The sequence below is a fragment of the Xenopus tropicalis genome, chromosome 3 (genome assembly GCF_000004195.4).
Source record: "Xenopus tropicalis strain Nigerian chromosome 3, UCB_Xtro_10.0, whole genome shotgun sequence".
Lineage (NCBI taxonomy): Eukaryota > Metazoa > Chordata > Amphibia > Anura > Pipidae > Xenopus > Xenopus tropicalis.
In genome coordinates, this window is record NC_030679.2 from 53,087,558 (window position 1) to 53,100,750 (window position 13,193).

Genomic DNA, 13,193 nt, shown 5'->3' on the forward strand with positions numbered 1-13,193 from the left:
AGTCTATGTGAAAAAACTTGCCCAGTTGGTTTCTGGATAATAGATACCATATTATCTTACCTGCCTTGGAAGCGGGCCTCTCCATCAGGGCATCCCTTAGAAGTATATATTCTATAATTCATATATTCTCCTTGTCATTAACAAAACACACAATAAACTTTTTTCAGTTGTTCATTTACTTCATAATGTAAAGCACTAGCTTACAGTGGCAGCTTTGCAATGATGGGGTCCTGAGCTTTATTCTAAACTAGACACTCTCTGCAAGTTTCTATGTTCTTCCTCTTCTTGCATGGATATCCAATGAGTGCTTGTGTTTTCTTCTCAGATTTATTGGGTTCTGATTAAACCGCACCTAGTGAGATGTGTGAATATGATTAGAACTTTAGACTGAAAGCTGCATTGGAACAGGGGCCGATCTGAATGATGGACATTATCTATAAAGCTCTGGGAAAATTGTTGGTGCTGTATAAATTAGGGGTACTAGTACAGACAAAAAGATGCCAAGTATATAAGAATCAGGATTGCTACTCTAAGATAGCAACCAGTCAGCTGAACTTTTCTCATACATCATAAGCCATTTAATCACCTGTGGCTATGCTACAGATGGAGAGATATTGTCATAACTTTTTGTTTGGGAAACCATAGCCTATTGTTGACTGTTATTGGCCAACGTTGACTGGAATAGTATTATATTTACATATATTCCAGCACTTTCTGTAGAACTTTATTAATATCTTGTGGGATTTACTAAGTTACCAATAAAAAGTAAATTACTCTTAACCATACATTTCACAGGTATAACTTAGTGAAAAAGTAAAAGTAACTTTTGCCAATGATAATAAAACAATACAAAACAGATATGTTTTAACTAGTTCCTAATCATTAGGGTTATACTTTTGCATATTATAACATTAAAAGTAATGTAATGGCACTATCATTGCAAAGTAATAGTTACCTTACCTATGGAATTCTTCTAAGAAATGTTAAAATACAGACATTTCTGACATAATGTGCTAACAGCTCGTGCAGTTCTGGGCATAAAATACCACACTGAAAGCATTTGCACCATCTTGAAATCAGTAGTTTTCTTTGGGCCTAATACCTGTATCTTAAATGCAAGGTATAGTGTGTAGCACTGGAAGGCTTAATTAAAACATGTATTTTTTTATTTATTTGGTGCAATAAAAGGTATACATAAAGTATAAAAGTTCAGGGTTTCCACTGCACCCATTATTGTGGGTATTAGAATGTGTAGGTGAACATGCATACCCTCTTGACACACATAGGGGCCCATTCATTAAAGCACAAATTTTCGCTACTAAAAAGCACGATTGGAAAACATTCAGAGTAGCCACGATAATTTCTGATGTGTGAAAATTGAGCAAAAATTATTTTCTTGGTCGTACAAAAATATTGTGGTCCGAAAGTTACAAAATTTTCGTATCTGAAATGACGTTAAAACCTTTCTGGCTTTGAAACTTCAATGCATGATTTTGGAAGCCTTCCATAGGACTCAATGGCAACAACCTGACCAAAGGAAAGTCACGATACCAAAGCTTGAATGAATTCCGAAATGGTTGTAGTCTTTGTGAAAATTACAACTGTTACGTGGAATTTAACGAAAACAACGAAAAAGTTGTACTATTTTAACGATATTATCGTGGTCAATACGAAAAGTTCTAACAATTAGAAAAAATACGATTTTTTCTCATTCATGGTCAATTGTTCTTTAATGAATGGGCCCCATAATGTTAACATTTGCTAATGGTTTTGTGGCTTACATGTAGTGCCGACCACATAATTGTATCAGGAGCATCGGTTCTAGATTATTGTACTATGAAAAAAAATTAAATATTTCACAAGCATTTTACATTTTTCTCCTGTTAGTAAATTAGACCTTTGTATCTTTCTAAAAAGCCACAGATTAAAAGGGGTGCTGTCATGGTTACATGTGCTGTTTTTAATATACATCATTTAATAGTGACCTTTAAGCATAATCCTGAACTAAAATCTGCTTTCAAAGACAAGCCAATTGTTTTATATTTAATGTTAAAATTAAGACATTTGACAAGCCATTCCAGTTCCCATGATTTCTCATCCACCTGACTTAAGCTGGCTATACACACATAGATACTTTTGTATGATAAGCACAGCCTTATCTGAGCACAAGCTGCACATAAGGGGGAGGGTGGGGGAGCACAGAAATTCATATGGGGCACAAGGTATGGGGTGTAAGGTGGGAACATACCTGTGAACATACCTCATCCGCTGTCCAGTAAAAACTCTGCCCATATCTTACACAAAACCCCACCACTAAACCCATCCCTTTTTAGACCCACAATTCTAGACATTCCCAAAAATCACAAGGGTATTCACATGGGTTGGTGAGGTTAATGTGTGTTAATGATTCACAGTATTGGTGTTTACTGGTATAATGTAAAGCAATGTGTGATGGAAAGAGGAGAACTGTAAATGGCAGTGAATCAGTCCACACTAGGAACAACAACCATGTGCCTGGACTACATACATACCAACATACATACCAGCTGCATACCAAATGCCCAACGTATCGGTACCTGCACAGCTAATAGATTCTGAAATTCAGGTACCAGATGGGCTGCCTTATAGGTGGGGCTGCATGTGAGGAGAGGAGGACATGAGGAGCAAGGGTAACTTGAGAGCAGATAATGAGCAAGAGAAACATACAAGGTACTAAATACTGGCTGACACTAGTGTGTAGCATTGATGTCAGGCAGTCTCAGCTCCGCAGCTGAAGTGGCAGCTACCTCAAACCATGAAGTACTTTAAATTATAATATTTTTTGTGTCACACAAGTTGTTGTTTGTAATGTGTGTTTAGTAGGTTCGTTTAAGAAAAAAGTCATGACAGTCATTTCTGTTATTTGCATTGTTTCATTCCCAGAGCACATAAAGCTATATAACTGTGTAACTTACTCAGTGATAAATGTTGACATTAAACAGTACATTTCTCTAAATGGAATAATGAGACCTTCTTTTTCAAGTGTATCACTTTCTGGCTGTGCCTAATATCATCGGAGACACATAGTTTATATGTCTCTTTAACCATATGTTATTCTAGTCAGCTAATGACATTTTAGCTCTTAATGTAACTCTTTTTTCCTCCCAATGATTTTGTACTTTCTCTGTAGAACTATATACAGCACAGAGAACAAATGGCCGACATTAGTGAATAAATAGTTCCACACCTATTATTCCAAGAAATTGTGACTCATGTTTCTTTTTATTCCATTTCTCAAATTGGAGCCGTTTTCCAGTTTTGTCTCCACAAGAGACTTAACAATGTGTACACCTTAAAGGAATTTGTGGTTTCCTAGTTGTTTTACTTTTAATTAACACTGATGCATTATTGATTTATCGCACATCATCTTGTCATTTAGAGTTACAGACCTGTGTTTTACAATGTCCTTGCCATTTTCTAATTAAGCATTTCTTACTTACCAATGCCATTTGTTGAGGAAAATACCAAAAGCCAAACTGTTTGTAGCAGGGGGAACATGCCCTAAACATCGGTTTCTGTGCCCATTTAGTAAACTATATTGATATAAAGTAGGTCTTTCTTCAAATAGAGACCATGCAAATAGAGTACCGTGGTTATTCTGACTAGAAAACCATTTTTCTTGTCTAGAATGAAATATGCCTTCTGTTGGCTAAGTTATTGAAATGATAGAATGCGTGCTTGGCTTAAGTAAACAAAACATTTTAAGCTGATCAAAAGAATGATATGTAACATATTCATATTAGATGTTTAAAATGGAAAAGACTTCCCAATATTTAGTCACATCTGACTGGTCTCACTGAATGGGATTGGCACTGGAGCAATGATCTAAACAGTCAGGTAGTTTTGCATCAGCACAAACTGGAGTCATTCATTCTGTATAATGACCCTCATAGGTGACAAAAGTTGCTTTGTGTGCATTATTTAATTAAAAAATAAACACTCATTGTTGAATGTGTTATCTATTGGTCTTATGGTAAATCTTATGTTGTAAATATATAATATGCCTTAATACTCACAGCTGCTGACTTAGAGCTCTTCCATTACATAGATGCATCAAAATGATGCTCAATAAATGTGGTTCTATGCAATATTGGCTAGCAGTAACATGATCATGGTTTAAATTATGTGACATTATACAACTTACCAATAATCAAACTTGGTATAGAAAAGCAGTGAAGGGTGAGTTTGCTTTATTTTTTTGCTCTAAATGGCTATTAGTGAGCAATAAATCACATTATCTTTTTAATCGATAAAATATATGTTTTAAAGTGCAGCCTAAAACATGCAGGAAATGGTTTATTTAACTTTCTCTCATATGGTGTGTTGCATTATGATAGCATATTAGCCTTTTAACCCGGGCCTTTAGAGAATGTTTTAGTTCTTGGAGGCCAGGCAAATGATTCACATTTTTCTATCATTCTTTATAGGCATGGTTTATACAAGCTACTTATAATTTATATATATATCATATATTAATCACAAATATGTTTAAAAGCTGTTTTCCCTCTGGACACACTTAGCTTTTTATTGAAATTTAATTGCAAGCAAAGATTCTGTTGACTGCAAAATTTTTGTATGTTAGAAGTTATGCAACCAAAGGCATGATATTACAGCATGGTATACTTTGAACAGTTCCCAAAAGATCAAGGTAATGTTTATTCTGTTCTAAATATTTGACTTTACCTATATTAGCAAGCACCAATGGAGCTCTGGTGATGGATAAATTATTGGCAAAACCCCCTTTGGCATCTCTACTGATTTCCCAGAAGTGAAGCAATGGTTTTTCCAAGGCTATGACTGCTGCCGGAGAAACCCTGCCTAAAAGTTGCACAAGCTTGTTTCTTAGCTGCAGCCATACAGGAAACCCTGCCAAATGTGTATATATTCAAAAGTACAACCCAAGTCTAATGCACCATGGGTTAAAGTGTCACTTTGCAGACCCTAATTTAATATGTTAGTAAGAGACCTCAAGGCTGTAGAACACAAGCTTATTCAATTTACCTACTAATTTATGACCAGACCTGATCCCCACCAGAGCTACTCTGACTAACCTCCCTTCCCAGATCACAGCTAGTTAACTATGACATATGTGCACTCTGGAGAGGGGTGGGGGATGTGCAGTCAGCTGGGGCCCCTGTAGAGGAGTGCGCCCCGCACACCCCAGTCCAACCCTGACACAGAGTGCCAGCAACCTCTATTGCATCCGTCTTGCCTCTTCTGCTGAAGCAATTGATCCAATTGATATAGTGGTAATTCCAGAGTTCCCACAGCAGGTTGCATCAACAGGCCCAGTAGACATGGACCCAAATCATGACATACGCACAATTTTATCTCCACAGTGAGTGATGCAATCTTGACTTTTAAAATGTTAATTGCATTTGTTGTGATACCACTTGCATGTGCAATTTTGGAAGGTCCAGCTTACATTGCAGCTACAATTACGATGGTAATGTGAGGGGGAAGCTACATTTTGGTTAAAAAAAACATTACTTTAAACATTAGTAAATAGCCGCCCCTTGTATTTTTAAAATGTGGCATGCAGAAGAACAAAATTAGTTTGGTTTACACTTAACCGTCTCTAATTTGTTTATTAACAAATAAGTAATTTATAATGGGTTCCATATATTAAAAATAGTTAAGAGGAAGACTTTTCTCATGACTCACTACTATTACTTTTATCGTTTTTTTTTTTCCTCTTTTATCCTTAGTAAACTTAAAGCCAAGATGAATCCAATTAATATGTCATGTTGTAGATATCTGCATATCAGTAGAATGAAAACCTCTGGAACCTCAGTGGTACAGTAAGAGACACTGCACAGAACATCTGGCACTTTTTTATCTGTGTACTTAGCAGCCTGTGCTTATGATGTTCTATGCACATTACAGATATGTAAAGTGAAGTACTGTGCCTGGAACACTTTGAGAGAAGCACTACAGGCATCAGATGAAAGTTTCTTATTTGTCTTTCAACATCTTTTAATGCATAATCAATCTTCCTTTCAGCTGAAAGTTCTCTTGGCTCCTTGTATCGAAGCTCTGATTCTCTTGGATCGCCTTCTCTATCTAAAGGAGCAGGTAATTCTATTTCTCATTCTGTGACACTAAATAAGTTAAAACTCAGTTAAACATAAAGCAACATATGCCCTGCAGATGTTTTTCTTGTTTTCTTAGTAAATGCAAGCAATTAGGTTAATGTTGCTTAATTGTGGACTAATTGCAAAATCCAAGATACTCACAGCAGCAAAATCTAAAATCTGTTCATCATTATAGTACTGGACTTTTGCTAATCTGATGAATGTACTTACTGTACTAGTTGTCTTCCAGCTAACTTCATTGACCCAAATATTTTAGAATTACAGGAATAAGTGAGAGCCTGGCTAGTACCCATGCATTTATTTTTCTGCTTAAAAAATATATTTGTTTTTTAGTCAATACCGTTGGTTTGCGTGCCCTCTGCTTTCCTTTTAAATTAGCCCGACGTCTGCAGTCCAATTTTTCCTCTATAAACATTTTAACAGTAATGTTGTCATATAAAATGCCTTCCCTTCAAACCCCTGCTTGGAATCCAAATGTTGCTATAAATGTTTGATTTTGTTGTAAATTGTATTTTTACACAGAATAAAAAAGCAATTTTGAAATATGCAGATAATGATGTATTTTCCTGGCTGCCAGCTCACAGTAAATCAGAAGTTTGTGTGACTTCCAAGAGTGGAGCTCTGCCATCTTCCATGTGGCACTGATTTACTTTCACTGAACCAGAGAGAGATTTGACCTAATTTTTACATATTTGCAAACTTTTTGCTGCACTCTGGTAAATGCTACCCTTTGATATATGTTATTGCGTGATTCAGGACGCCACCTACTTTAGTTCATAAATATAGTTCTTACATTTGCACCAGGAGTTACAGTAATATATAGTGGCACTTATATCCTCCCAGTAAATAAATGACTTAGTTGTGTTTATTCATCACAGTGCAGAAATTGTCTCAATAGTAAAATAAATAGTTGCTTCTTAAATAGAGAAACCAGGTTGTCTTATTTTAGCACATGGTGGCAATAATAGGAAACACCACCAAAATTTATCTCATCCTCTACACACAGATAAAGAGAACTTAGTACAGATATTAAAAAGCCACTAAAACTAGCCATACACATGTAGAATGATCGTTTAAAATTTCTCCATCGATAAAAACGACCATTGCAAGTAATATCGTCTAGTTCAGTGATCCCCAACCAGTGGCTAGGGGGCAACATGTTGCTTACCAACCCCTTGGATGTTGCTCTCAGTGCCCCCAAACCAGGTAGTTATTTTTGAATTCCTGACTTGGTGGCAAGTTTTGGTTGAATAAGAACAAGATTTACTACCAAGTTCATTTGGCACCTCCATGAACTTTTATGATGCTTGTGTTGCTCTCCAAGTTTTTTTACATTTGACTGTGGCTCACAAGTAAGAAAGGTTGGGGACACCTGGTCTAGTTAAATCTAGAAAACTACCTGCTTGGTCTTGCAAACAATTGTACAATGGGCAAATTTAATTGTAAAAGACAAAGTTTTAAACCTGCCCAATCAAATTTCTAACCAGTCGGATGAAAGATCACTAAATCCAGCAGCAAGCTATTGGGTTTACATTTTAGGGTCCATTGCTTAATCAACCTTACCTTGATCTCTAAAAAAAAAAAAAATTATAAACACATCATGTCACACCTCACCTACACTTCTCTAGATTGCCTGACACACCATCTAAAGCAGAACCACCTTGCTGTGCACCCCCTTATATAACCAGTTGATGTCATCTACTTGGACTTTGCTAAAGCGTTTGATACAGTACCTCACAGAAGGTTAATAATCAAATTAAGGAATATTGGCCTAGAACATAATATTTGTAATTGGATAGAGAACTGGCTGAAGGATAGATTACAAAGAGTGGTGGTAAATGGAACATTTTCTAATTGGACCAGTGTGGTTAGTGGAGTACCGCAGGGGTCAGTCCTTGGGCCTTTGCTTTTTAACTTGTTTATTAATGACCTGGAGGTGGGCATAGACAGTACTGTTTCTATTTTTGCTGATGACACAAAATTGTGCAAAACTACAGGTTCCATGCAGGATGCTGCCGCTTTGCAGAGCGATTTGACAAAATTGGAAAACTGGGCAGCAAACTGGAAAATGAGGTTCAATGTTGATAAGTGCAAAGTTATGCATTTTGGTAGAAATAATATAAACGCGAACTATCTACTGAAATAAACAATGAACAAGTTGTCTAATTCCAGGCAGTGTCATTCTGTGGCTACTAAAGCAAATAAAGTGCTGTCTTGTATAAAAAAGGGCATTGACTCAAGGGATGAGAACATAATTTTGCCCCTTTATAGGTCCCTGGTAAGGCCTCACCTTGAGTATGCAGTGCAGTTTTGGGCTCCAGTCCTTAAGAAGGATATTAATGAGCTGGAGAGAGTGCAGAGACGTGCAACTAAACTGGTTAAGGGGATGGAAGATTTAAACTATGAGGTTAGACTGTCGTGGTTGGGGTTGTTTTCTCTGGAAAAGAGGCGCTTGCTAGGGGACATGATTACTCTGTACAAGTACATTAGAGGGGATTATAGGCTGATGGGGGATGTTCTTTTTTCCCATAAAAACAATCAACGCACCAGAGGTCACTTCTTTAGATTAGAGGAACGGAGCTTCCATTTGAAGCAGCGTAGGTGGTTTTTCACGGTGAGGGCAGTGAGGTTGTGGAATGCCCTTCCTAGAGATGTTGTAATGGCAGATTCTGTTAATGCCTTTAAGAGGGGCCTGGATGAGTTCAGAATATCCAAGGCTATTGTGATACTAATATCTACAGTTAGTATTAGTGGTTGTATATATAGTTTATGTATGTGAGTGTATAGATTGGTAGGTGTGGGTTGTGTGTGCTGGGTATACTTGGATGGGTTGAACTTGATGGACTCTGGTCTTTTTTTAACACTATGTAACTATGTATAACGTGAAAATCTCATAGAGTGCACTGTATCTGGCAGAGCTTTACAAATTTGGTTCCATTTATATAAGATGGTTAAGGATGCTGCTTTCCTTCAGTAGTATTGGGCTGGCCCCTGAAGATTTGTATTTTGTTATGAAATGACACTCAGGGATTCTACATGTGAGAATCGCAAGTCCCTCCCTGACAGCTCATTTAATTGTAAATTGTTTGGATAGATATATTGGGGTTAAAGTAATAATAGGTAAAAGAAAAGCAATAACCTACTTTTAACCGCTCCCTATTGTAGTTGGTGACATTCATGTTACAAAGAAATTATCTTGATTTGTAGTATGTCCATAGATCACTGTAAAAAGAATTAATTTGTAGCAAGCTCCAGAAGCATCAGCATGACTCTAGGTTGAGTCACTGTTCTTTACACTGTTAAGGGGTTGTTTTATTCATGTAAATATTGTAGCTATCCTATTATATATTTGAACTGCAGCACATTGGAGCAGATTACCTTTTATTGGGGTCTGTTGTAGAGGGATATTTATATAAATGGTAAAGGTGTAGGAAGCTAATCAACTGCCTAGGCAAGCCTTTATTCAAAATAAAGTAGTTTTTATTCTAATGAAAAACTAAAGAAATGCAGAAACAGTAGTGTACAAAATAATGCACTATTCAATGCTTTTGTAGGAAACTTCTAATAACAGAAACATCCTTAAACCTGCAGTATGCAAAGTCCAGGGACACTCCAGACGTTTATTGGCTAATGGTCTTAGTGTTTGGAGTAGGGACTAAAGAGAGACCCCACAATTAAGCACACAAAGGGTAAGCAGTCTCAGAGTTTAGTTACAGGGTTAGCAGGCAAGGTATATTGAATACAGCTGCACTTACTCTCAAAGAAAAAGCAAGAGAGTAGACCAAAATACAGGCAGCATAAGCCACAGAAATGACTCCTACTGGTAGAATATAAAACAACAGGTATTAGAGGATATTAGTCCTTCTCCCACAGGGAGAAAGTTAGAAGTCTGTATCCCTTAAGTGCCATGAATGGTGCATTTCCATAGTGCAGTGTGAGCTAGGCAAACGTAAGCAAAGAACTAAGTTTCAGCTCCCTTAAAAAGACTATGTCCAAACACCAAATCATTGGCCATCAATGTGTATTTGGCCTTGCGACAGTTTGTGAGCAGTGTGAGACAATGCCCTTACATTTTACATTTGGAAAAGACAAGTGATTTTAGAGTAGCTTTTAATGTGTCACCTTGCAGAAACTTGCTGTTCATGGAGCCCATGAGATACAATACCCTGATACAAAAGCAGCAGCTGAGGGTAGCCAGACAGACAGGGATGTCTTTAGCGGTGAGTAATGCTGTGCATCTGATCCTAAATTAGCAGAATTAGGGCAGGCAGGGAACTCAAATTCTCTGTATATGAAAGTCTATCGCATGCAGCCTGCTTTAGTAGTACGGAGGTTATCTCATTGAAAATCCAGAGCACAAGGCCTTGGTTTAAGCCCAACAGTAAGCTGCACATTAGCCGCTAGCGCAGAATCTTGAGGCGCCCTGTATGGGAATGTTTTGTCTTTTTACATCTATACAGTATAACTGATTGGGAATTGTGTGGATTAATAATATCAAAATCAATATGCTTCTATGCAGAATAACTTAGCATGGTCAGGACTCGTGAAGTTGTTTGATCCAGTGAAGTCTCCTCGTTGCTACGCAGTGGTATCGATGAAAAAGGTGTAACAATACCAGGTAAAGCAAAAGTTACATCTCGCTTCCTCTATAATCAAGGACTGAATTCAAGCTCGCTATCAGGATCCCAATTTAATGACTGCTTGTGAAAATCTGCTTTGTGCATTGCTGTGACTGCCAGTCATGGGCAGGATAGAAAATATGGTTGTGGCCGAGGTGCCTATCATACTGCAGAATGAAATCTATTTGTTTCCTAACTCAGTCACAGATTGAGACCATCTTGAAAAATGAAAGACCCAGACCCAGGTTCAAGCTACGGTCATTATGTCAGATTATTATAAAAGCAGGACTACTAAGCCCTATAAGCATCATCCTTTATTGTGTTTATGAAATTGCCAATATGGCAATAAGTTAGGTGGCACCGTGAAAGAATTATTTACTGCTCTTCCTGCCTGATAAAGTAGTTAGTCCTCAAGATTATTGTTTCTAAATTCATAAAGGTACCTTTATAGTATATGTTTATAAAGCCATATTATGCTTTTTGCTAATATTTACCTTTACTGCATCTGTATTAAATAAAAATGCAATCAGGGATTTTAAAATGCTCCATTACCAGCACATAGGTTCTATTCAAAGGCCCAGCTGCTCAGTACATTGACGCTTGCACCGTTCTCAAAGCGAATGCCTGGATCACATCATGTATATTTTCTACATATATTTTCTGGCCATGTTCCCTACATTTGTTCCACCAGTATGATATAGTTATGAGGTGATATGCTTTTACTTCACCTGAGGGTAACATGTGGATATTGATTTAGCAGCTTTCTCTAGGAGCTAATCCCTTTCAGAATTGAGTTCCATAGTGGTCACTTTAGAATGCCAAAGGGATATAGTGTATGTTTTACATTCTGTATAATGACTTTCTCTATGCTTCGAATGTCCCCAGCATCCAAATGGAAAATGACCATAAATAATAATGTCTTTATTAAATGCAGTATGGTGTATAATATTCTGTGCGTGTCATTCTTTTGGGATGTGGTCACTTAAGAGAACAGAGGTTTGTTATGAGCATGTGTAATAGGCCTACCTAAGTTCCACTCTGTCTACATTTTTGAAGAATTAATGTCTTAATATCCCTCTGCATAGAGTCTAAAGGCAGGGCATCAAACTACTGAGCTACCACAGGTACTAATGCCATGAAATGGTCTACAAATTAATAATTCACTGGATTTCACTGGCGATAAGATAATTTAATGGCAACTATCATTAAATAAACTGAACCATAAAGGCAATCTGTGTATCCTGATGATTTTTAGTTTATTATGAACAGACTGTTACAATGCTGTTTCCTGAAAAAAACATAGGTTCAACACAAAAGACAAATTTACTTACTAAATGGTGATTGCTTAGAATAGCTATTATAAAAAGCAAGAGATGAATACATAAGCACATAGCTTCTCATAAATAGTATATGCATGAACTAAACCATCAAATAACCTAATGTCTTCAATCTGTTATCTTACCATGTTTGTATGGTTTCCTTTTGGCAATCTTTGTTTTACATTGCTTGGAATTCTGTACCATTATAACTAACCATAGGTCTGCCCATAAATAAATAGAGGCATTTGTTGACACCAAAATCTTTCATTTCATCCTCGTTGCTCCCCGTCTTTTACCAGTGTTTTAGGCAGCCATAGGGTCATCTTTACCTATCTGTAATGGGAATGCCCTCTATCTCTGTCTGTCTCTTCTTTCCATATATGTATGCTTGCCTGGAATGTATCCAAGGTGGTACAAACCGTAGTGCCATCTAACAATGGTGTTGCAAAGATTTCCACTGCACCTCTTTATTTTTAGACACTGCAGAGATGTTTCCAAATGTGTGTTTTTAGTCCATGCCCCATTACACACAGACCACACCCCCTGCTCCGCCTGCTGTTGGTATAAATATGGGAATAAATATGAGGATGGCATTGCTAAATATCCAAGGCACAAATATTCGACAGTTGTTGCACACATGCATTTGGTTATATCCATAAAAGAAATGTTATGTATATATAGTCAAAAAACAGCTTATTTTGTGTAATTGCCATGAAATGTTGTTCCTTCATTACTGTATATACTCGAGTATAAGCTGAGTTTTTCAAGACCCAAAATGTGCTAAAAAAGTCACCCTTGGCTTATACTCGAGATATATACTCTGATTCCCGCTCTCGCTGGCCGCCAACCCAGGACCCCTCAGGTACATGCGGCTGTGCGTTCTTCTGCGCACCGCTCTTTCCTGACTCCTTGCTCCACCCCTGGTGTGATGTCACAAGCTCCCTGCACCTGCACCATTTAGGGTTGAACCTGAGAAGTTTGCTGATGCGGGCATGTGTGGCAGTCCAATATAGCTGCAGTTCTGCTCAGGACCAGAATGTATGCATTAAGCTACCATCCTCCACGTCACATCTTAATCATACTGCTGATTTTTCTGCATACAGTTTATGTAACAAAATTAG

General features: G+C 37.3%; 1 protein-coding gene across 8 annotated transcripts in view; it reads left to right on the top strand.

The window, feature by feature from the left end:
• The window catches only part of mettl25 (methyltransferase like 25), a 129,319-nt gene that overhangs the window by 91,989 nt on the left and 24,137 nt on the right, over positions 1 to 13,193 (top strand). For 3 of the 8 annotated variants that reach the window (XM_004912909.4, XM_031898894.1, XM_012959878.3), the window contains exons 12-13: positions 6,043 to 6,114; positions 10,654 to 11,699. In XM_004912909.4, the coding sequence (XP_004912966.2) occupies positions 6,043 to 6,114; positions 10,654 to 10,743 (162 nt within the window). In that variant the 3' untranslated portion in view covers positions 10,744 to 11,699. Of the gene's footprint in view, positions 1 to 6,042; positions 6,115 to 10,653; positions 11,702 to 13,193 lie in introns of those variants that run through there. The other 5 variants (XM_031898896.1, XM_031898897.1, XM_031898892.1 and 2 more) reach the window with 3 other exon arrangements.